The sequence below is a fragment of the Talaromyces stipitatus genome, genomic scaffold (assembly GCF_000003125.1).
Source record: "Talaromyces stipitatus ATCC 10500 scf_1105507295527 genomic scaffold, whole genome shotgun sequence".
Taxonomy (NCBI): domain Eukaryota; kingdom Fungi; phylum Ascomycota; class Eurotiomycetes; order Eurotiales; family Trichocomaceae; genus Talaromyces; species Talaromyces stipitatus.
The window spans coordinates 293,341-314,242 of NW_002990114.1; the positions used below are offsets into that span (position 1 = coordinate 293,341).

Genomic DNA, 20,902 nt, shown 5'->3' on the forward strand with positions numbered 1-20,902 from the left:
CGATGTGGAGCACGAAAAGCACCTCTACATTTCTTCTTCTGCTATATAGCTAAGAGACGAGCCCCTCGTCCTCCTGGACCTCCTTCTGAGGTCATATCCTTCCTTCTAGGCACCGCGAAAGGAGCACAAAAACTAGCTAGATGGCTAGCAGAGACCCGTTTTTTTGAGGATATCTGTCCTCGCCAACCTCTCCTTAGCACCTAGCTAAGTCAGCCCTACTTTTCCCTTATATCTCTCTTTTCTCTCTTTCTTTCTCTCTTTCTTCCCTTCTTTCCTTCTTTCCTTCTTTCTTTTAAACTCTCACTGCTTGATTACTATTATGGTAGAGTTATGGGTCATGGAGCGTAGGTGGACCATTGCAGCTGGCAAATATCTAAAACCCACTCGGAAGTGGACTCCCTGTAAGACCACGGCAGCTATGGAAATGCGCCAAAGAGTCCCTTATTTGTATATAAATCTGATAGGACCTGAAGCCCGAGGCTTACCCCTCGGCGGCCTATGTCCCAGTAGGGATTGGTGGAAAGCGTGCGAGTCACGATCCACGGCCGTTAAATACACACACACACACACACACCCCTGAGTTGTATGTAACTAGAGAGACAAGCAATACACAGAGATTCAACGCATCGAATCATCTCCTTATTAATACGGACAAGCAACTGATCATTGATCACTATTACTGAACGATATCAATCCTCTGAGTCTATACGATCCATCCACCGATTTCTTTACAATAAGAGCAGAAGTGTAGATAGATGCCTTTTTATAGTCATACGACCTAGAATTTTGGCATCCTGGGATGCTGAAACCCCAATGTGTCTGTGGAGCTAGAACCAATCCAAGATGCAGCTGAAGCGCAAGTTGAGACCAGTTGATAGAGAAGCACCAATAATAACTCACTATCGGATGTACGAATGTAACCCAATTATCGATCAAGGACCCGACTGCGCCCCTTTTTGCCCCCATCACCCTTCTGTTTGATATCGCAGAGATTTCCTTTTTCTATTCGCCTCGGCAGGGAGCGCATATATTTAGATACTTAATGGTTACCTACATACAAATGTGAATATGATATGCACAACTTCCCATTGACAAATAGTATCATTGTCTCGCATTTCAAGCATCTTATGGCATAGTAGCCATCATCTGTAGGCTCATGAATAATCAATGAGGGTGGGAAATCCTCTCCAGTCCTTGCAATTAACGCAGTAAGCGAAATCACTAACTTAATTACGAACCAGTTCTAGATACAAATCATAGCATCCGCTCCTCTCGTTGTTGAGTCTCTTCGTTCCGAATTCTACCGTATCTCCATATACTGAAACCAACGTCAAGTCATGTGAAAATGCACTCAGTAAAGTTCCAACCAGTAAACCTACTAGCCGTGGTCCAAACAGTGGTTTCGCCGGGCATTCGAATGGTTTAGAACCAAAAGGTAAAAATGCTTCTTCTTGCTCCCTTGTCACTTTTTCCCAGCGTGAAGGGTCAAATTGTCCAGCTGTTAGTCCCCAGATGCTCGTCGACAGATGGCAAGCTTCAATATCCCCGGCGACCTCCTTCGGTTTAGGGGAACTTGCTTCCCTCCAGGCTCTATGTATCCGTTTCGTTGGTGGGTAAAGACGAAGTGCTTCTTTGACCAGACTGTTTGCAGATACCCGGTCCGGTAAAAAGACTCGTTTGAATTGCTCTGCCGTAGGCTTTTCAGAGTAATTCACAAGCGCTTCTTTCCAGTTGGAATGCGCTTTACCTGTTTTATACGCGACCTCAAGAAAGCATCGTAAGACGATTCGCCACATAGTTTCGAAACCAGGCAATATCAAGTTTAACGGGTTCTCGCGCGGATTCGAGATATTCTCATCTGGCAATACCTCAATGAGAGCTGTTCGTAATTGATCATTATGTTCAAATGCTATGAGGGTGTCCTTTTGTTTTGACATAATCCACGAGTCATTAATAGCCTTAGCCAGCTTAGTAAGGGCTTTGAATGGGACACCCTTGGTGGCAGCTTCTTTCTTGAGGAAGAAAAGTGCCGTTAGAACAGCGTTCAATGTCAATGACTGCACTATAGGTACGAGTTCAACTTCAAATCGAGATTCACAAGCACCTTGGACATCGCTTTTCCATCGCTCCACGGCGTCTTGAGTCGTTGAAGCAATGATATCCCAGCTGTCACTCGAGATGTTGACAAGACCCCTCGACATCTTAACGAACTCCTTAACGTATCCTTCTTCTGCACTTGTAAAAGCATTTTGAATTCCAAATGTTTGCTGTAGTGATTCGTTTTGCGAGCTTCTGGATTTGAGTGGTGTAAGGTGATTTTCTCGACCGTGGATCTTTTTTGCCGCTATGACTGAACGTATATCACTCGGTGTGGAATAAATTTCCTTTCGATTAAACGATTCTAAAGCGAGGACTCGGACATATCGACGTGCCGAGATAGTAGTAATGAAGATGAGTGTGACAAGCAAGACGATACAGAGATTGATGTTGTCTTGATACATGATGTTATAATGGCGAACAACCTTGGAAAAAGTGCACTGGCGAAATTTTGAAGACTTCGTAGATGAGATTCGAGTCAAGCAAGGAAATGATGCTGGGGAGAAAAGGAAAAAGGAAGAAATCTTGCTTCAGCCATCTGCGAGGCCTTTTGTGTGAGGCACCTTTCCCTATCTGGCTTTGACATCTGATGTTGAGATGATTTCCTAATACGGCGCCAATAGGGCTACGGATTGGTGCCCTATCTACAAGCTAGGAACGGAAGGGGACTCGCGCTCAGCCGTTACATAGTATTTGTGTTGACCCAGGGGTTAGAATTCTACGGCAGGGATTACCGGATTCAGCTCCGCTTCGGTATCACCGGGGCGCCTGTCAACAAAGGATCTGGTTCGTATGGTATTGTAGGAGATTACCGTCAAATCCTATACTGTCTTACGTGTGGAAGACTATAAATATATGAAAAGCTCGAGGCCCTTCTTAGATTCATTTCCTCACTAGTTATCTCGTGCAAGCTGCCTAATGGAATATTAGGGAGAAGGGAAAAAGAAGGCAAAACATGTCTGCGCTGTAGATAGGGATTCTTAGACGACTCTGTGCGAGCTTCCTTACCCACCGCCTGGGACTATTCCCCAATCCAGTACCGCCTAGGGCTTTGAGCCCTATCCTGAGTTATGACGGGAAAGACCGTCCTGGTGCCTGTCCGGGGATATCCCGTAGGTCCAACTATCACATTTAGCTGTATTGCTGTCAAAAAGCATGTTTGGAAATTTGACTTAAGGACGCATTTGCAATCCAATCGTCGTTCAGCACTAGAGACATTGCCGTCCTCTGTCAACTCTGAAATGGTAAACATCGACACTCGCTTGATTGATTCTGACCCTACCACTCATACGAAGATTCCACATGGGCCCAATTGATCAAACGCATCGATCAAAAGCATCTATTTGTAACTTGAAAGCATTACACGATTCGATAACTGGACACAATAAAACTGGCTTATAAGAAAGCTCAGTCAAGTTTTTGTGGCTACAATGCAATCTTTTGAGGGCGTTCGGTTGGACTGGAAAGAGACTCGAGGTTCTGGGCTCAAGATTTTGAAACCCTCTTCGGTGGGCAGGTTGCTTGGATACTGGAACTAAGAGCTGAATCACTTGACCACGCAGCCAATCCTTGATATAAAGGTTGCAAATCACTAAGGAAAGCCGGAAATATGGCCAGGATTGGATTGCCTTGTCTGTTTGAGTCACCCGCAGCTCTCCACTCGACTCCTGAAATCCTCACATCCATTGTCACTCTAATCCATACTACACACTTCTGACCTCCAGCCATAAGTCTGTTGCTTACATCCACTGGGACAGATCGTGCTTGTATAGACACTGATAAATGTTCTTTCATATAGGATCTTCTTGGAGAGACCTAAGATTGTGTACTGACTCGTACCACCGTTTTCCTTCAAAAAGATGGGGATGTCGTTTGCGTTGTGCTTCCTCTTCTGCATAGTCAAGAGGCGTCTTGCCATCCAAGTCCTTCTCATGGAGTGAATTGAAAATGTTTTTCTCTTGCAGGAAGTTCGTCAAGTCTTTGTTGAAGGCACCGTGAATTGCTCCATAATGCAGTACATTGCGGCCCTTAGCGTCTTTCGCGCTTATATCAAAATATTGCAACAAATGCTTGAGAATAAGAAAGTTATCTCTATGAAACTGTTGCATCGCTAGGTGTATCAGACTCTCCTTCCCTTTGCCCGACCAGTTCATACTGGCCCCATTCCGAACTAAACAGTCGAAGACATCTACTTGAAGACGCAGGTGAAATGACCGTAGATATAGGCTAAGAACGGAGTCGCCGTTCTCATCCTGTTCATTGGGTCCAATTCCACACTCTAAAAGTAAGTTGATGATCTCAACAGAGCAACAAAGTGATTTTACATGATGATGTAGAAGTTTTGCTTGGGACAAGCCACTCTGCTGACAGTTCCCAAGTAGCTGCTGAGGATGTTGTTCCAAAATCAATCGTACAACACTAGGGCGATTTTCCCTGATGGCACAATGAAGCGGAGTTGATCCATGTATATCTTGTGAGGTAGTGCTGCAACCCCGACTTATCAATATTCGAACGGCATCCAAGTTTCCCGCATCACATGCTAGATGAAGACATGTTTGACCTTTTTTGTTTGATTTTGATGTATCGGCCCCTTTTTCGATCAGCTTTAGTAATAAGTCTGACGCATAACATTTATCGAATGGAATCACATGCAATGGACAATCCCCCTGCTCATTGGCAATATTGACATCAATTGAGACTGTACTCAGAAGCACGTCAACGATACGTACTCTAGCTGTATGAATTTCTTCATAGATCTCAGAGGCTTCTTCACTTTCCCAGTCAGTGATGTAATTGCTTAATTCCTCAACAGAATATTCTCCAGTCGTCCAGTAATCCTCATATCCCAACCCCAGAGCCCTGCGTCGAATTGCCAAATGCAATGGTGTGTCGCCAGTCTCAGATACTGCATTAGGGTCGGCATGATGGCGACATAGAAACTCGGTCATTCCCACGCCTGCGTTCAATGCTGAAAAGTGAAGCGCGGTCATCCCTGGAGAAAAGGACTTATTTGATAGGTTTTCATGCTTCTCATCAAGCTTGTAAATAATGGACCGATCTTGAATCTGGCGAGTCCAAGACCGCCTTCGGATTGCAAGGTTCACATCATATCCATTTTGAAGAAGGAGAAGCGATAGATCCTGTCGCCCACATGCGATCGCGTACAGAAAAGGGGTCATATTCTGTACATCAGGTTCCTTGATGGAAACGCCCCTAGCCATGAAATATGCTAACAATGTGCAACTGTTACCAGACTTCTGAGCTTTGCAAATGTGATGTAAGGCATTCTGGTGCATGTTGTTGAAAGTGTGAATGTGAGCCCCAGCATCCACCAGACGATAAATGGTCGCAGCATGCATGTTTTCTACTGCAATGAGCAGTGGAGATTGGCCATAAACATCTTTTGCCTCCAAGCTTTTCGGTGTACGAGCGAACAGCTGAACTAAGTTTTCATTGCCGACTTCTGCTGCAAAATGAAGGGCCAACCTGGACTTATTGTCTTGCACATCAGGATTCGCACCTTGTCGTAAAAGAAGATCTACAACTCCATTCTGGGATTCCATTATCGCCCAATGGAGTGGAGTTCTCCCACTGTCATCAATTGTATCTATACAAGGTTGGATCTTGTGCGGAATCCTCAGGGATCTTATATACTCTTTTATCAATCCATAGATGGTCGAGTCCGTGAATAAAAGAGAAATAAGAAGGTATTTGATGCCCCATGTTGCTGCGACATGTAAAATGGAAAATCGTTGGGGAACAGGACGGTGCCTGCGATACGAGTCCAACCACACCTCACGCTCGACTGAATCGAAATGGAAAAACCGCTGATATTCAGGCAGGATATTGAATTCCATGCCAGCAGATCCGGCGTGTTCGGGCCAGTAAAGAGTGGCATATTCAAGAAACGAATCACGCTTTTGATCCACTTGCTCGTCAAGGAGACCAATATTGTCCAAAATGTATTCAACACACCTATTTGCCAGAGATGCGTGGACTTGCAGCTCGTTTATAGAGAATGGGTGTGTCAAAATCAGAAGAAAATCTCTGACTGACTTGTGCAAAAGGCGCACAACTCTATCTTGAATAACAACCATAAGACGGCATATATCGATATATTCCTCTGTAAACTTCAGTCGATGTTCATTATCCTCTTCTTGGTAGAATTTGCAGGCGATAGATAGCTCTGGCACGCTAAGAGGACGTCTCGACGTTGCGACAACGGCAAGGATCCGTGAAACAGTATCGAAGCTGTCTTTATCCGCTTCTAGGGCCATTTCTAGCAATTTGGCATAGAGGGAATGCAATCCTTGTGGTAAGCTCTGTAGTTTCTTGATTGCATCTCGTGATCCGCTACGTGCCAATTCCTCACACGCAATACCAACCCATAGAAAGGTTCCTTCTGCCTTTTCTTTAAGTATGCGTGATACATCTCGTTTTGTTCTCCCGGTATAGCATTTTCTCAATGCAAGCTCATTGATTTTCTGGTCAATGAATCCCTGAAGATCATCCTGGACTTCCTGATAACTGCACAAGTCTTTCGATCTATATGGATGGAGGTACTCCCGGATTTCAGGGAACGGTCGACTAATTATCAGAAAGTGTATTCTACCGACTGTGGGATCATTCTGATTTCCACAACTTTGGGTAATTTGCGTCAACAGCATTCTCTGCGAACTTTGGTCGCATTCGTCCAAGGCATCAATGATACAGTAAAGTTGTTGATATGCATTATCGTATCCTACTTCAATGAATATGGCCCACAATGCATCAAATGAATCGAACAGCTTTTCCCCACGCTCCTTAAACTTGGGGAGTAAGTGTTTCATTAAATGCGGGCGTTGCTTAACCAGCTGGGATAGAAGACCACGTAGTATCGCAGTTGCTGTACAACCTTCTGGAGAACTGGAGTCGCAGAAGAAGTATGCAAGAGCCTTTTTTTGGCCTATCATATCACATTGATTCAAGAGAATGTCCACCAGGGTGATCGCCATGGTTGTTTTTCCAGTACCTGGGTAACCATAAAACCACATCACTCTTTCAGAAGGGGCTCTAGGCGATGCGAGCCAAGCCCGAAGTTCGTCCGTGTCTTTGATCCAGTCGCATGTGCCAGGAGCGCGGTCTCCTTTGCGTCGCTTCAGCGCGTTCTTATTTTCCTCGGGGTCGATTATGAAAAGACTTCGCCGGCACGCCTCTTCCTCAGGAGTGAATTGTTTTCCTGTGACCTTGTCAGTGTATAGGTGACTTGAAAAGAAGATGACATACGTTGTCTTGGGAGAATAACGGACAGCAGCTGTTTTGCATAAGCTGCCGCAGTCAGGGCCGCATAACCCTGCCATTCTTTTCGTTTGTGAGAATCCGAGTAGTCACAAATTCCACGGACCACTAAGCATGGAAGTTGATCCATCAAACCTGCCGCCTCCATCTCAAAGCAGAGGATGTTCTGTCCCTTGGCGACTCGGTCACGTGTCTCTGCATCTTTCATAACTTGATTCCCGGAAGCGATTATTCCATAATGGAAATCTGGTTCGTCTGTCACTCGTGGCGGACGAGACAATAGTTGCGTCCGGTCGCACGTTGAGCAGTCATGGGTGCCGTCTTGATGTTGATATGTTGCATGAAAAAGCAAATCATTAGTGGGCCGGGAAAATTGCTTTCTCATATCGTTGTTGGATTCGAGTGCCCTCATCACAATCTGCTTGATTACTCGCTTCCCCTGCATTCGGTCTTTCTCCAAATGGCTCACTGCTGTCAACAATATTTTGGGCGGTTTGTTGAGAAATCCTGTGAGCTGAAGTTCGGCCTGGGTTTTCTTCCCATAATCATATTGTATTACACCACTTCCGTTCCCAGTCGGCTTGCTGATCACGACATCGCCTAGCCGAATATCAACATTCGTAGGTACTCCGCCTCCAATGCCGACCATTAGGCCAAATTGCAGTGACGGGAATGTGGCCAGCATTTGTACTAGCACCGTGGTTGCCGATGTGGTCCCGTATATTCCTGATGGCAAGCAAGCAATCACCACGTTATGGCCGTTCAAGCTACCGAGAGTATAGATGTTGTCATCACTAAACGCCTGAGGAAGGGGACCGTGACGTTCATCTAACATGATTTGGGACGCAGCTAGTTCCACTGGTAGCGCGCAGACCCATGCTACGGTGTAGTCATCGTGCGAAAGTGTCAAAATCGCCATTGCAGTATAATATCTGAGCGCGTTGTAGTGGAATAGTAAGTCCTTCACGGTTTTGATTAAGATAGTTTCTATCACTCTCGATGGCCTTGAATGCATCTTTATAAGATCGGAGTCTAGGACATCGAGCGGGGTTGCTCGGCTGCGTACTGCAGGCAGGCTGTGCGCAAGGCTGATTGTTGGGTTAACGCCAACGCATAAGCCAGTTCTCTGGCAAAAAGTATTATGATCCATGCAATTAAACGAGGCAGAATCCGGAGTGGTTGGCAGCATATGGCAAGGAGGCAATTGGCTATATTGACCATAGTTTGTGCCCGTCCGAGAGCCAGTCCGATTTCTGAATCTGAGATTCGGAGCCACGTCACCATTCTTCAACGTTCTATGTCCGAAGAATAGGATTCGGGTAAAGACCTGTGTAAGTGAACGGCTGCAATCAGAGTGGCTGGTCTTCTACTCTCTCAGTAATATGCTTTATTTTAACTTAACTATATATATTGATTAGGACATTGGATGATTTGAAAAACCTCTTATTGTTGTGTTGGGGCGCTGCAATTGGATATAGTTCTAACGGTAGATCAACTGACTTTGCAGAAACCACAAATCTCGAGTCACTCCAGTGCGTTCTGCTCCATAGACATATCCAGTTCCTTGCCAGCTAACTTTTTCTTTTTCTTATTCTTCTTGGCTTTTTTAGACTTGCCAATCATTAATGACGACTTTTCTTCTTCTGCTGGCCCAGGTGGATCTATATTGACAGTGACATCAGCAGATCTTTCCTGCTCTAAAGCATCAGGTATTGTATCTTGGATCCACTCTGGGATAGAATTAGCGATATTCTGATCTTCGGCTGGGGCGAGAGGAGTACAGTCACTTAGACTCTCGACTGGGACCAGATCAATTCTTTCGGGCTGGTCAGATAAAATGATTGGGGAGAGCTGGGAGTCCTCTGGCGGGGTGACTTGGGCATCAGTTTCCCCGGCGAGCAATGAAAAATTTTCAGACTGCTTAGATGCTGAAGAATGAAGTTCTCCTCGAGGCGAATGGATGACACTGGCGGAAGCCGGTTTTATGTTGCTTTCTATGACTAGATAGTAAATTAGGTTATTAGTATAGGGTCTTTGCAAATCAACTATAAACCATACCTATGCCACGAATTCCGACAAACTTTTTACAGGTCTCCAGACCTCTGACGAGAATATCGAGCTTTTTAGTCAATTGTTCTCTTAGGCTCCGATATTCTTTGGTTTCACCCGCGATACAGGTGACCATCTCTGGTGTCATTTCAAATACCGCAATAGGGGAGAAAAGATCCGATAGTGGTACGACGAGCTTATTTTCAACTGCCTCAACAGCAACATCATCGATGAAGCGCTTCAGAGCCACCTATGATACAGTCAATATGGATCATATAGCATCGCAGGAAACACTCGCCTTGTAATATGCCAGCATGCAATCCAACGCCTCAGCAGACGCAAACCGACCCATGTCAGGCTCTGTAGACTGGATGATTCGACGAGATAGACCCTGCAGGTCTACAGATCCGACCTCACTGGCAACTGTTTTCATGTCTGATGCGTTGAAGAAGGCTTGAATGGATCTCATGATCTCCTTCTCACGGCGCTCGTTGCGAATTTTCTGTAGGTTCTCGGTGAAATAATGATTATAGGTGATAGGGTGGCCGTGGGTATGTGGTAAGAGCAATTCCAAGATTTTTTCTTGTCCTGCTTGTCGAAGATCGTCTAATTTAGGCTCAAAAATTTCCCGCATTAGAACTGTCGAAGTGGCGTTATCAGCGATATGTGCAATTGTTGAGCCTATGAATTGTTTTACGGCATCTGCTACTTGAGAAATATGGCTGCTGGTAATACCTTCCCATAACGTGCATTGCTCCATGAACAATTCAGAGATTATCATTGGGTTGAAGGTTCCCGGTAACTCTCGGCCTCGAGTTCTTTTGAGAATCTTCTCAATATGTTGGATGTATTCCGCACGGGTCAGCATGATTTGACCGTCGTGATCAAGATTCTTGGGGTCACTTGAAGGAGCGATCTTTCTGCGATGACCATGACGGCTAATATTGTCCGCGAAAGTTTCGTTTAGATTCTGAACCACTGCACGCAGTCGCTTTCGATATCCCGAGTCAGCGTGTATGTCATCAAAAAAGGCACTATTGTATGTTCCATCAACGGCAGCTTTCACGGTTGTTTGAAATGCCTGGCTGATATGAAAAAGATAAGCTTGCTGCTGCTGTAAAGTTTCCCGGGCATTACCAAGGCGTTTTAGCTCCTCGTTCGACTTGTCAACTTGAACTTTTATCTCGTCAATCAAATTTGGCAACTCAGTGGCTATCTGAGACAGCAGCAGTGTGCTCAGACGGTCTCTTAACCCGTCGATCCCAAGTAAATTCTTGGGCATGAACTCCCAGACACCTTGCGAGAAGAACTCCCGCTCTTCTGCGTCACGGTCAGAGAGTGTTGCTCGACCCTTTTCAGTATCCATGTTCTTCAGAACGTGCCATCCCAAACGAAAGTCGACCTCTTGATTTTTGGCTAACGAAACGAACATTTTCTCGGTTTCCGAACCAGGAATCAGAACATCAGGTTTTGTGATAACCCCCATGGTCCTATATCCGGATTCGTCCGCAGTGCGAGCCAGACGAAGCACAATTTGATTTGCAAAATCATTTTTAGCCGAGACAACCGCTAGAATAATACTTCTTGGTTCTCTCATATACTTCTGCACGACTTCTTGTACAAGCGTCACGTCCGCTGCGGACTGTTGTTTGGTTTCTGAGTGGATGAGGCCCGGAAGATCAACAATGGTCAAATGAGGCCGATCGGGTCCTGCGACCTCTACCCGGAGTATGTCATTTGAAAAGGCTTTGCCGTGCGTCGAGATTCCCATGATACTTTTAGCATTTTCGATCAGAATGGGTAAGCTGTCGAAACTGTCTAGGGTTTCTCGAAATGTGCTTAATGAGCGCTGTTCTGATTCGCTTCTTGAGGGGTGAGGGACGATAGATACGCTCACCCCGATCTGCGAACTCTTGCGTAGCACTAGTTCAGTGGGAAACCTTGTACAGAGATTACTCTTCACTGGGAATGCAACCCCAGATATTGCTTCCAAAACGGAGCTCTTCCCAGACGATTGATCGCCGCAGACGATAATTTGTGGTAGCGACACATAGTGACTGATCCCTTGTAAACGCAAAGTGTCCACCGAGTCCAGGAGGCTAAGTTGCTCCTGCGTGCAGATGCCGGATAGAGCATCTGTAGAGAATGCCGTCATTACCATAGTATGTAAAGGTGTCGAGTAAGCAAGACAGAATGATTTCTAATATCAGGGGCGTAGGAGAAAGTTGGCGTAGGAGAAAGTTGACGTAGGAGAAAGTTGACGTAGGAAATTTTGTAAGGAGGGAAGTGAAATTGCTTGATTAATCTAACTAATCCTTGTACCAACAGTGGAAAACACTAGCTATTTATGCTTGTGAGCAAGATTGTGATACTTCTATCCTGATACTGACCATCCCTTGAGACTCCAATATGAAACAATCCTGTCAAAGAGATGTACCGTACGCAAAGAAGCCTTTATATGTAATGAAACAATCTGAATAAAGGCAGAAACAAATGGCAGAAACAGCACAAAGATTGTTTATGCCAACAAAAGTATCGATACACTTTGAAGTAGTATTTACGGACAATATATGATCCATCGGTCATTGCAGTTTGTGTTGCAATTTTCAGCCTCACCTTCTGAGTGATTGCGCCTATCGCAGAAAATGAAGAAGAATCTTCGTTGCTATCTTGTATCACATGGAAGGTCTAGATCAAAGTCGTTGCAAGGGAATTCAAGAGCCTGCTATATTCCTTACTTTCAGAATATCTGATAGCATTGTCTACCGTCGGACTCAAATATCTGATACATTTCCCTGCATCTTTCCAATATGGTAATCCTTGGTCCACATAACCCTAGGCGATATACAATACGTGACCATAAAAAAGCATTCCAGACAGGCGAGACAATTATTAATCAGTTAAAACCTCTCTATCAGCTTCCTGCTTTTGGTCCTCCTCATTTTCCTTTCGTGTTTGCAGGAAATCGTCTAGTGTCTTGTGAATAGGAACCGGGTAGTACGACTCCTAAAATACGTACCTTTAGCATGCCATGGTGCATTTTTCAATTTATAAATAACATACCAAAGAAGATAATGAAGAGGACCAGATACCGGTAGATTCTGAGCAAAATGTTGTGACCTGGCCGGTTTCCTTGACACGGATGCCGAGGAATATTTCAGTGTCACAAATGATGCACATTTGGAATGCCTTTTTTATTAGGTTTTCTCTACGCCGATTGCGCTTCTGAAGGTACCGCCTTCGCTCGATCTGAGCGCTAGAAAGGGAGGCAGATGGCTTTGTTTCGTTCTTTGTGAGTGCCGTTTCCATCGTGTTCAGCTCGAGAGAAATATAGCATAGGTGCTCTTTTAACCTTGATTTATCGAGGGGGATGCTGGATCTTATACATGGCTTTTTGGCTTACTTCTTCAGAGAACAAACTCACTACAAGTCTAGCTGATAGAGTTGAAGCTTTTGACCCGATTCAATCGATCCCAAGTTTTTAGATTGAATGAATTACTACCTTCTTGCAGAAATCGGAAACGATCCGACTCAACTACCTGCATGAAGGAATGACCAATGCTATTAATCTAGATTATCCTATTTGAATCGGCCCAAGGTAGATGATACCCACCGGGCCGAATCTGGAACCATGTCTGAGACAACCGTTGAATACCAAATCTCAATGGGCTTCCACACACAATTCTCACACCAAGGACATCCCCGCCAGGTGTATGAAGAACGTCAACGTGATGCTCAAGTCTAATTGCTTTCTGGCCCTAGACGCCCCACAACCCGCTCCAGGCCTTTGAACTCCCTGCTCATGGTGGCCGCTTAAAGCGCTTGCGCACTGGTCGCTACAATTAAGCACTGAAATTGCGGGTTTGATTTCCTTTCAAAAATCTTAATATGGCCATTACTTTCGGATTTGGCAACCTTTCCTCTTGTTTCGTCTGTATCACGAGAGAATACTGTGAATTAATATTTGAACATAGAATTCAAGCTGATACATTGCTATGGACTCGGTAGACTAATCAAGTAGTAAAATATTCCATACTAGTCACACGCGAGCAGTAATCCTAGTTGAGGTCGTAAGTGCCTTGTTCAAATATCAATATCGCTAGCTGGGCGAGAGATGTTGAATCTCCAGTGGTGTTGATTGACAGGGTCCTTCTGGTAAAGGTTGAGCTCAAAGAACTTGTTATGAGCACCACATTTATAATTTTTGTACCTTCTTCAAATCAGTTTTATTTGAACGCGAGAATGGATCATCTGATAAGTGGACTGACGCATTCAATTTCTGAAAGTTTCCGATGATCAAATCTTGCTCGGTAACCTCCAAAAATCCACCTTGGCTCTCTGCGAAGCTATCCGGGTCTGGGATAAAGTAGCGCTTGGCCTCGACAGGGCCATAATTGACTTGCTGGACAAATTGTACGGCAAATTCTGGAACATTGTTGGGATTCCGAAAGTACGAGTCTGAGTTTGACACGGGAGAAGATTGGGAATTTCCTGCCCATGCCATGAATCGCTGGAACTTGGTCTCGTGCATCAGGCGAGCCTCTCTATAAGGGGTGATGAAGGAACAGCAAAAGGAAGACATCGTAAACGGAGATAGCAAGCACTAATTAGAATTGAACTCACACTTCAGAGATTGATGGGGAGGTTTATGACATGGGTGGATTCAGCTCTGCTTTTATAACTCTTCCAAGCCTCAAAGGTGCAAAAAACGACCGACCTCGTTGAATGCTTGATCTTGAATGCATTTTAAAAAGGCAGTCCAATATTTGTAGCATGTGTCTTACACGAAACTCCTCCACTTTCGCACGGTCACGTCGCTTTTTGTCTGATCAGTCAATCACAGACTCCAGATTGGGGGCATTTTGGAAGATATGTCATAATTCCGGGTGAGCTAATACATCCTCTGTACATGAACACGCACTTTATATGCAGGATGGTCCAGCACACCAATTAAGCAACTGTATTCGGGGGCATTCCCGCTAGGGCCTCTGCCGCAAGACCCACCTCAATGATGAGCTAGATCTGTCCATGTCAGTACGTCAAATATAAATACGCCAGAGAACCCACCGATAAAGAATTCTTTTCTGAATCAGGGGCAGCCGGCCTGTCATCTCCATCCTTCTGAACAAGACACAACAGCTGTCCCTCAATCCACATTCATTATCGCATCTTTTTGTACTAGTGATTTCAGTTACCGGAACATCTCTCATTTATACAAGTTCTTTTTGCACCATATTGTTCAGCTTTTGAGCGTTTTAATTCCGAACCTCCTCTAGACCTCTCCGTTTGTATCTGCTTGAAGAAAGGTGTTGCAAAGGGTGAACAGACCATATTTATTCTTTCCTGATCGCGGAAGCCCATCTCTGATTCTCAACATCTAGCCTCTGATCGACAGTCAAATCTCCAACTACAACAACTTCTTCTTTTCGGTGACGGGACTGTCAACCCAGCGTGGCTAGATAAGGAGGCCACCGAAGGTCCCTTCCAGGATCAAACCTCGACAAGCCAACACCAGCCTCATCAAACGAACGACGGAGAGTTATTTAGTCAACTTGGTTCCTCGCATCAACTCGAAGAACTTTCGCATCTCGATTTTAATGATAACCTCCCTTCTGATTTATCCATTACCACCCACAACTATAACTCTAGAGCGACTCTAGGAGTTCCCGAGCCTCGCAAGCAGCATGCACTAGTAAATTGCAACCACTGCGGACGACAATTTTCCAAAGGCCATCGCTGGAAGTATGTATCTCGTCCAGACTTTTTCAATGTCTCATCTCCAAATGCCTCTTCTAACTTCATCTTTCAGTAAACACCGTAGAGCATACGTATGTTCTGACACGAGTTGCCAAAGATACATTTTCCCTGGTCTGCCTTGTAGCCCTGAACAAGACGACAAGGCATTCGGAGATAATGCTGACCTCCGTCGACATATGATTACCCATCAAGATGTCGATGCAATTGACAGAGAGATGGTTCCATGTCAAATGGGAAGATGCGGGGGAAAGCTGATGAGAAAAGACAAGCTCTCGCGCCATCAACAGCGAAAACATAGGTTGGAAATGTTGTTGTAAGTAGTACGACCTTAGCTGGCGACTCTTTTGTTGTAGGTATTCATTCATTAGAATTTGGAATAAATCGAAGACATTATTTTATCATTAAGTTGCACTATGTTAAGCTACCTAAGAAGTTGATCTGCTGTATCCTCCAATAACAGCCTTTGATTTCTATTCCCATATGGCATACAGTGGCAGATTGTCACACAAGTTGGCGCATTTTTTGGCTGATTTAGAATTTTAAGCAAGAGGCTCGCTGTCAGTTGAGGCGGCATGCTTTCCGGCATCTCCGATAGTTGTACGTTATGGAAACCGATCGAACGGAGGGAGCTCTTGTTTATGACTAAAATATTCCTCAAAGTTTCATAGTTGACCAGTAAAGAACAAAAGTCGATTTGGCACACGTCCAATGCGCACTGAGAGAGCAAATCCAGAGCCGATTGGGACTGCGTCACTCGAAGTTTTCGCATGCCGCTCAAAAGTTCCTGCAAAGCCCCAGATAACGCCATGAGATCTGAAAGCTTTACATGGTGCGGCTGGAAATGTAGCCCCGATAGATGAACAGTGTCAACTAGACTACCCCGCAGACGAGCCAGAGCAAGAGCATTTGATATCACCTGCACGTGGTGCTCGTAAGACTTCTCCGTCATCGTCATGTCCGGCTTAATGTATGATTCCAGCCATTCATTACATTCCAGTACCGTGCAGAAATGGAGGGTCAGCTCCCTCATTTGAGGAAACACTTGGAAGGAATGCGATAGCGCTGTCTGGTCCATGTTTCCCTCTATAATCAAGTTCTGCTTCTTACACAGCTTCTGTAACGAATGATATATCATCATGTATGGGGGACATTCGGTTGGGGGATACCCGAAGTCATACAATGATCTAGCCTCCTCAACGTAGTCTTCTGGGGTTAATGCCATTGACTTGAAGTAATTAAAATCGACTACATCTAATCATTGTCAGCTAGCTGTCTCCAGGTATGTAAAAAGTTCTCTTACCTGGTTTCAGCAATTCCGGTACCACATACGTAAATGAAACAACGTGATGGCGGATCTCCGAGTTAGACAAGTTTCTGAGTTCTCGAAAACCACTTCTGGAGAACTCAAAACGAACGAATTGGAAGATCGACGGTATGCATATCGCCCTCATTCTCCTGTTTGTCCCAGACAGTTGTTTTCGTTCCCATGATGGAAGTAATTGAAGGATGAGGATGATGATCTCGATAGGTAACCGGTCTAGGCCACGTAGTGCTCCGATATTTCGCATGGTGATGAGGTTGTGAAGCATCAGATAGTATGAGCAACCGGTAGGGTGCAGGCAATTTTTATGTCTATACTTCAGCCGAATAAGACTTCTCTAAAATTGCACGGAAACAAAGACTAAGACCTATATTGACGCGCTGAATCCGATTAAATTGCTTTTGAATCAGTTGCAGCTCTGACTCAAATGTCCGCAGAGCTACTTCAATAAAACAGGATATTCTCGAATAGTTACAAGAAGGACCCACTATATGATCACTTGAAATGGAGGCGAAATTTCTTGCTTCACAAGTACTTCTCGTTAAAATTTCTTTGATGTACATACCACTATATCAAGTCTTACTTACCGATCCGCAACGAGCCTGTCACGGATTGGATCGACTCATTCGATTCAGATCGTTCTTCTTGCTAGCCAGCGTACCAACCAACCAAGTTTCGCCATCGCCTGTTATGAGTAAGGCCTAGATTAGACATGCAATTCAACACCATCTAAAACGAAAAAGACTCGTGTGCCAGGCCATTGATCTGAACGATGATCGTGCAAGAGCGGCGCTGTTACCCAATTTAACTATTTTCCAAATTCTCTAGGCAAGAGGCACTCGAAATGTCTATATATTATTATTCCCAAATCCTTCTTTAGGTTCGTTCCATTAATGTATATTGAGTGCTGTGAGCGTTGTTCAGCCGAGGCAGAGAATATGAGTGAACAGGAAATTCAGGGGCTGTTAAGCGGCAATCAATTCGCCGCCAATGTGCGGGACCGCGTTAGACGGAAGAGAAAATTGTACTCTGTTGGCTTCATTCTGGGGTTTAAACTGCGATTGGCATTAGGGATACTAAAGAAGTCGGAGATGGAAGTGTACACATGGCACTTGCGAAGTTTGTTGACGCGAGATTACAGCGACGGGAAGCTGGTGGTGGTTGTTACACGTCGTTGTGAAACGTACATGTTAGAGGAGATGCAAAAGGCGACTCATCAACTAGCGGAGTTGCGCCAGAGAAAGTTTCCGAAGTGAGACATATTGTACTCTTAGTGACGGAGACAGAATTCTGAACTGACCCTATGAGTGCTTTAGTCACACCGCAGCAATCTCAGTTCTTTGCCTGCCGACGATAAATCCTACGCAGCCTAGTTATTCTAAGTCAAGTTGATAGTGCGACTGATCTAATAAGTCCTTTTCGCAACCCAAGTGAGGTGAATTCAGGGCCCTCCAAGTTATGCCTTCGGTGTCAAGGAGAGGATTTTGACGGACGTCTTTGCATTGTAGTTTTGAAGCCTGAAAGCTTTGTAAGCTACGGTTGTTAGCATGCCAAGTATCACTCCCTCCGAAGATTATGTTTTCTCTGAATGCACCACCTAGAAATCACCAAATAATGTATTGGTGGGATCCCTTGTTATATCTGTGGTGAGACATCCAGACACTCTTAGTGTCCATCAGCTTTCGAAGATCTAACAGAGAACGCTTTAATTCTTAGAGGCTGCATGTGTCCATATAGCTATATACATGTTATTTACAGGCAGACTTTTTAACATAAGCGAAGTCAAAACGGAAATACCATGTTTAACAAGAAGATTCTGCAGAAGCGTTAAGACATTCCACAAATGGCATGCGAATGATAGACAGCAACAGATCAAAAAAGTTGTCATGAGCACCCTGGCTTTATCTCCTTTATTGGCGTCCTCCTCATTTTTTCATTGCGATTCCACTTTACTCTGAGCCTGGATAAACGAATCTAATTCCCAAATGTACAGTAGTTTGCACCTTCAGAGTAACAGCTAACACTCTCTTCTCTTTCTTCTGAAACAGTGCTAGGAGTTTCCTAGTCTACATACAGCTAGATCCGGAATAACCCTCGCTCGTGTAACTTTCTCCGTGGCGTATTGCGCATTCGCAGATTTGATACGCCCGTAAATTACATGTATCACTACCTACTCGTAGGCTTGGGTAGTGCGCAAATTTATTTTACCTACTCCGTAGTATATGCGTGTTTTTCCATAGGTGGCCGGCCCAATATTGACCCGAGATGTCAGCAGTGATCGGAGTAACTATAAACACGAAGAATCTGCCATTTACTTCGGCTTTCTCGCCCATATCTGACATTTTAGTTTTCGTAATATATATGTTGTTACTAAGGTATAGCGTTACTTTACAATAGATTCTCCTGGATCTTAATCGACAACTAATGTTAAATAAAAACGGCTCAACATTTTGTATAATTAATTCAAGGGTAGTTAGTTTACGGTATAATTGTGAGTAATCAACTCAATTCGTCTCAGATTGCTGAAGCTGGTTAATGCCATTCAAGCACAATTAAAGACATCGCTCCACTTTGCGCTTATTAAGTCCATTCAAATGAATGAGAATGGTGTCTAGCAAGAATAATCCTTTGGATCTGGATCGACTCCATCCGTGTTGAGAAGTAACTTAACTATTGCCTCATGCCCCTCTGATGCAGCTCTTGATAGTGGTGTCTGGCCATCATTATCCTTTAGATCTTGATCAACTCTGCCTGTGTTGAGAAGTAGCTTCACTGTTGCCTCATGCCCTTTATATGCAGCTATTGACAGTGGTGTCCGGCCATCATTATTCTTTAAATCTGGATCAACTCCATCCGTGTTGAGAAGTAGTTTCACTATTGCCTCATGCCCTTTTGATGCAGCATAAAATAGTGGTGTCGAGCCATCATCCTTTGGATCTGGATCAACTCCATCTGTGTTGAGAAGCAGCTTCACTATTGCCTCATGCCCTTTTGATGCAGCATAAAATAGTGGTGTCCAGCCATTATTATCCTTTGAATCTGGATCGACCCTATCCGTATTGAGAAGTAGCTTTACTATTGCCTTATGCCCTCTTGATGCAGCTCTTGAAAGTGGTGTCCAGCCATTATTATCCTTTAAATCTGGATCGACTGTATCTATGTTGAGAAGTAGCTTCACTACTGCCTCATGCCCTTTATATGCAGCCATTGACAGTGGTGTCAGGCCATTATCAGTTCTTGAATTTGGATCGACCCCATCCATGTTGAGAAGTAGCTTCACTATTGTCTCATGCCCTTCTGATGCAGCATAAAATAGTGGTGTCCAGCCATCTCTATCCTTTGAATCTGGATTGACACCATCCATATTGAGAAGTAGCTTTACTATTGCCTCACGCCCACTTGATGCAGCATAAACTAGTGGTGTCCGGCCATAATTATCTTTTGAATCTGGATCGACTGTATCCGTGTTGAGAAGTAGCTTCACTATTGCCTCATGTCCTTTTTGTGCAGCCTCTGATAGTGATGTCTGGCGAGAATTATCCTGTGAATCTGGATCGATTCTATGCATATTGAGAAGCAGCTTCACTACTGCCTCATGCCCTTTTGATGCAGCATAAAATAGTGGTGTCTGGCGAGAATAATCCTTTGAATTAGGATCGACTCCATCCACATTGAGAAGTATGTTGACTATTGCCTCATGCCCTCTTAATGCAGCATAAAATAGTGGTGTCCGGCTATCTCTATCCTTTGAATCTGGATTGACTCCATCCATGTTGAGAAGTAGCTTTACTATTGCCTCATGCCCTCTTGATGCAGCTCTTGATAGTGGTGTCCGGCCATCATTATCCTTTGAATCTAGATTGACCCCATCCATATTAAGAAGTAGCTTTACTATTGCCTCATGCCCTTCTGATGCCGCGTATGATAGTGGTGTCCGGCCACGATTATCTTTTGAATCTGGATCGACTGTATCCGTGTTGAGAAGTAGCTTCACTATTGCCTCATGTCCTTTTTGTGCAGCCTCTGATAGTGGTGTCCGGCCATCATTATCCTTTGAATCTAGATTGACCCCATCCATGTTGAGAAGTAGCTTTACTATTGCCTCATGCCCTTCTGATGCCGCGTATGATAGTGGTGTTGAGCTATGATCATCCTTTGGATCTGGATTAGCCCCGTATTGGATGCTAATCCGAGCAGTACTCTCATTCCCGTATTTAGCAGCCCATAGTAGTGCGAAGCTATTTTTATTTTGACGGTCATACCGATAAAGACATGGAATAAACACGGAATAACAATGTCGGCTGGTCCGAGATAATGCGCTTATATCCTTTTCTGTTTCGAGGAATTCTGTCAGGAGTTGTAATAATTCAGTAGGTAAATCTATCAGTTTCATTGTGATTT

At 44.4% G+C, this 20,902-nt stretch overlaps 5 protein-coding genes across 5 annotated transcripts, besides 2 other annotated features; all 5 read right to left on the reverse strand.

Moving 5' to 3' along the window:
- Positions 1–238: 238 nt before the first annotated feature.
- Positions 239–293: a microsatellite.
- A 261-nt stretch (positions 294–554) lies between these two features.
- Positions 555–574: a microsatellite.
- A 652-nt stretch (positions 575–1,226) lies between these two features.
- Positions 1,227–2,501, reverse strand: TSTA_081580 (uncharacterized protein; the record flags this gene model as incomplete). Its single annotated transcript, XM_002477843.1, has 2 exons — positions 1,227–2,344; positions 2,366–2,501. The coding sequence occupies 2 exons, from the start codon at positions 2,499–2,501 to the stop codon at positions 1,227–1,229; spliced, it is 1,254 nt and encodes a 417-aa protein (XP_002477888.1).
- A 1,357-nt stretch (positions 2,502–3,858) lies between these two features.
- TSTA_081590 (ankyrin 2,3/unc44, putative) lies at positions 3,859–8,293 on the reverse strand (the record flags this gene model as incomplete). The annotated part of the gene is made up of 2 exons (XM_002477844.1): positions 3,859–7,315; positions 7,363–8,293. The coding sequence occupies 2 exons, from the start codon at positions 8,291–8,293 to the stop codon at positions 3,888–3,890; spliced, it is 4,359 nt and encodes a 1,452-aa protein (XP_002477889.1). The 3' UTR covers positions 3,859–3,887.
- Positions 8,294–8,898: 605 nt separating this feature from the next.
- Positions 8,899–11,578, reverse strand: TSTA_081600 (dynamin GTPase, putative; the record flags this gene model as incomplete). The annotated part of the gene is made up of 3 exons (XM_002477845.1): positions 8,899–9,374; positions 9,433–9,673; positions 9,716–11,578. The coding sequence occupies 3 exons, from the start codon at positions 11,576–11,578 to the stop codon at positions 8,899–8,901; spliced, it is 2,580 nt and encodes an 859-aa protein (XP_002477890.1).
- Positions 11,579–13,506: 1,928 nt separating this feature from the next.
- TSTA_081610 (uncharacterized protein) lies at positions 13,507–14,005 on the reverse strand (the record flags this gene model as incomplete). The annotated part of the gene is made up of 2 exons (XM_002477846.1): positions 13,507–13,633; positions 13,692–14,005. 2 exons carry the CDS (start codon positions 14,003–14,005, stop codon positions 13,507–13,509), a joined length of 441 nt encoding a protein of 146 aa, XP_002477891.1.
- Positions 14,006–19,112: 5,107 nt separating this feature from the next.
- On the reverse strand, positions 19,113–20,894 carry TSTA_081620 (ankyrin repeat-containing protein, putative; the record flags this gene model as incomplete). Its single annotated transcript, XM_002477847.1, has 2 exons — positions 19,113–20,739; positions 20,764–20,894. 2 exons carry the CDS (start codon positions 20,892–20,894, stop codon positions 19,113–19,115), a joined length of 1,758 nt encoding a protein of 585 aa, XP_002477892.1.
- Between the last annotated feature and the right edge of the window lie 8 nt (positions 20,895–20,902).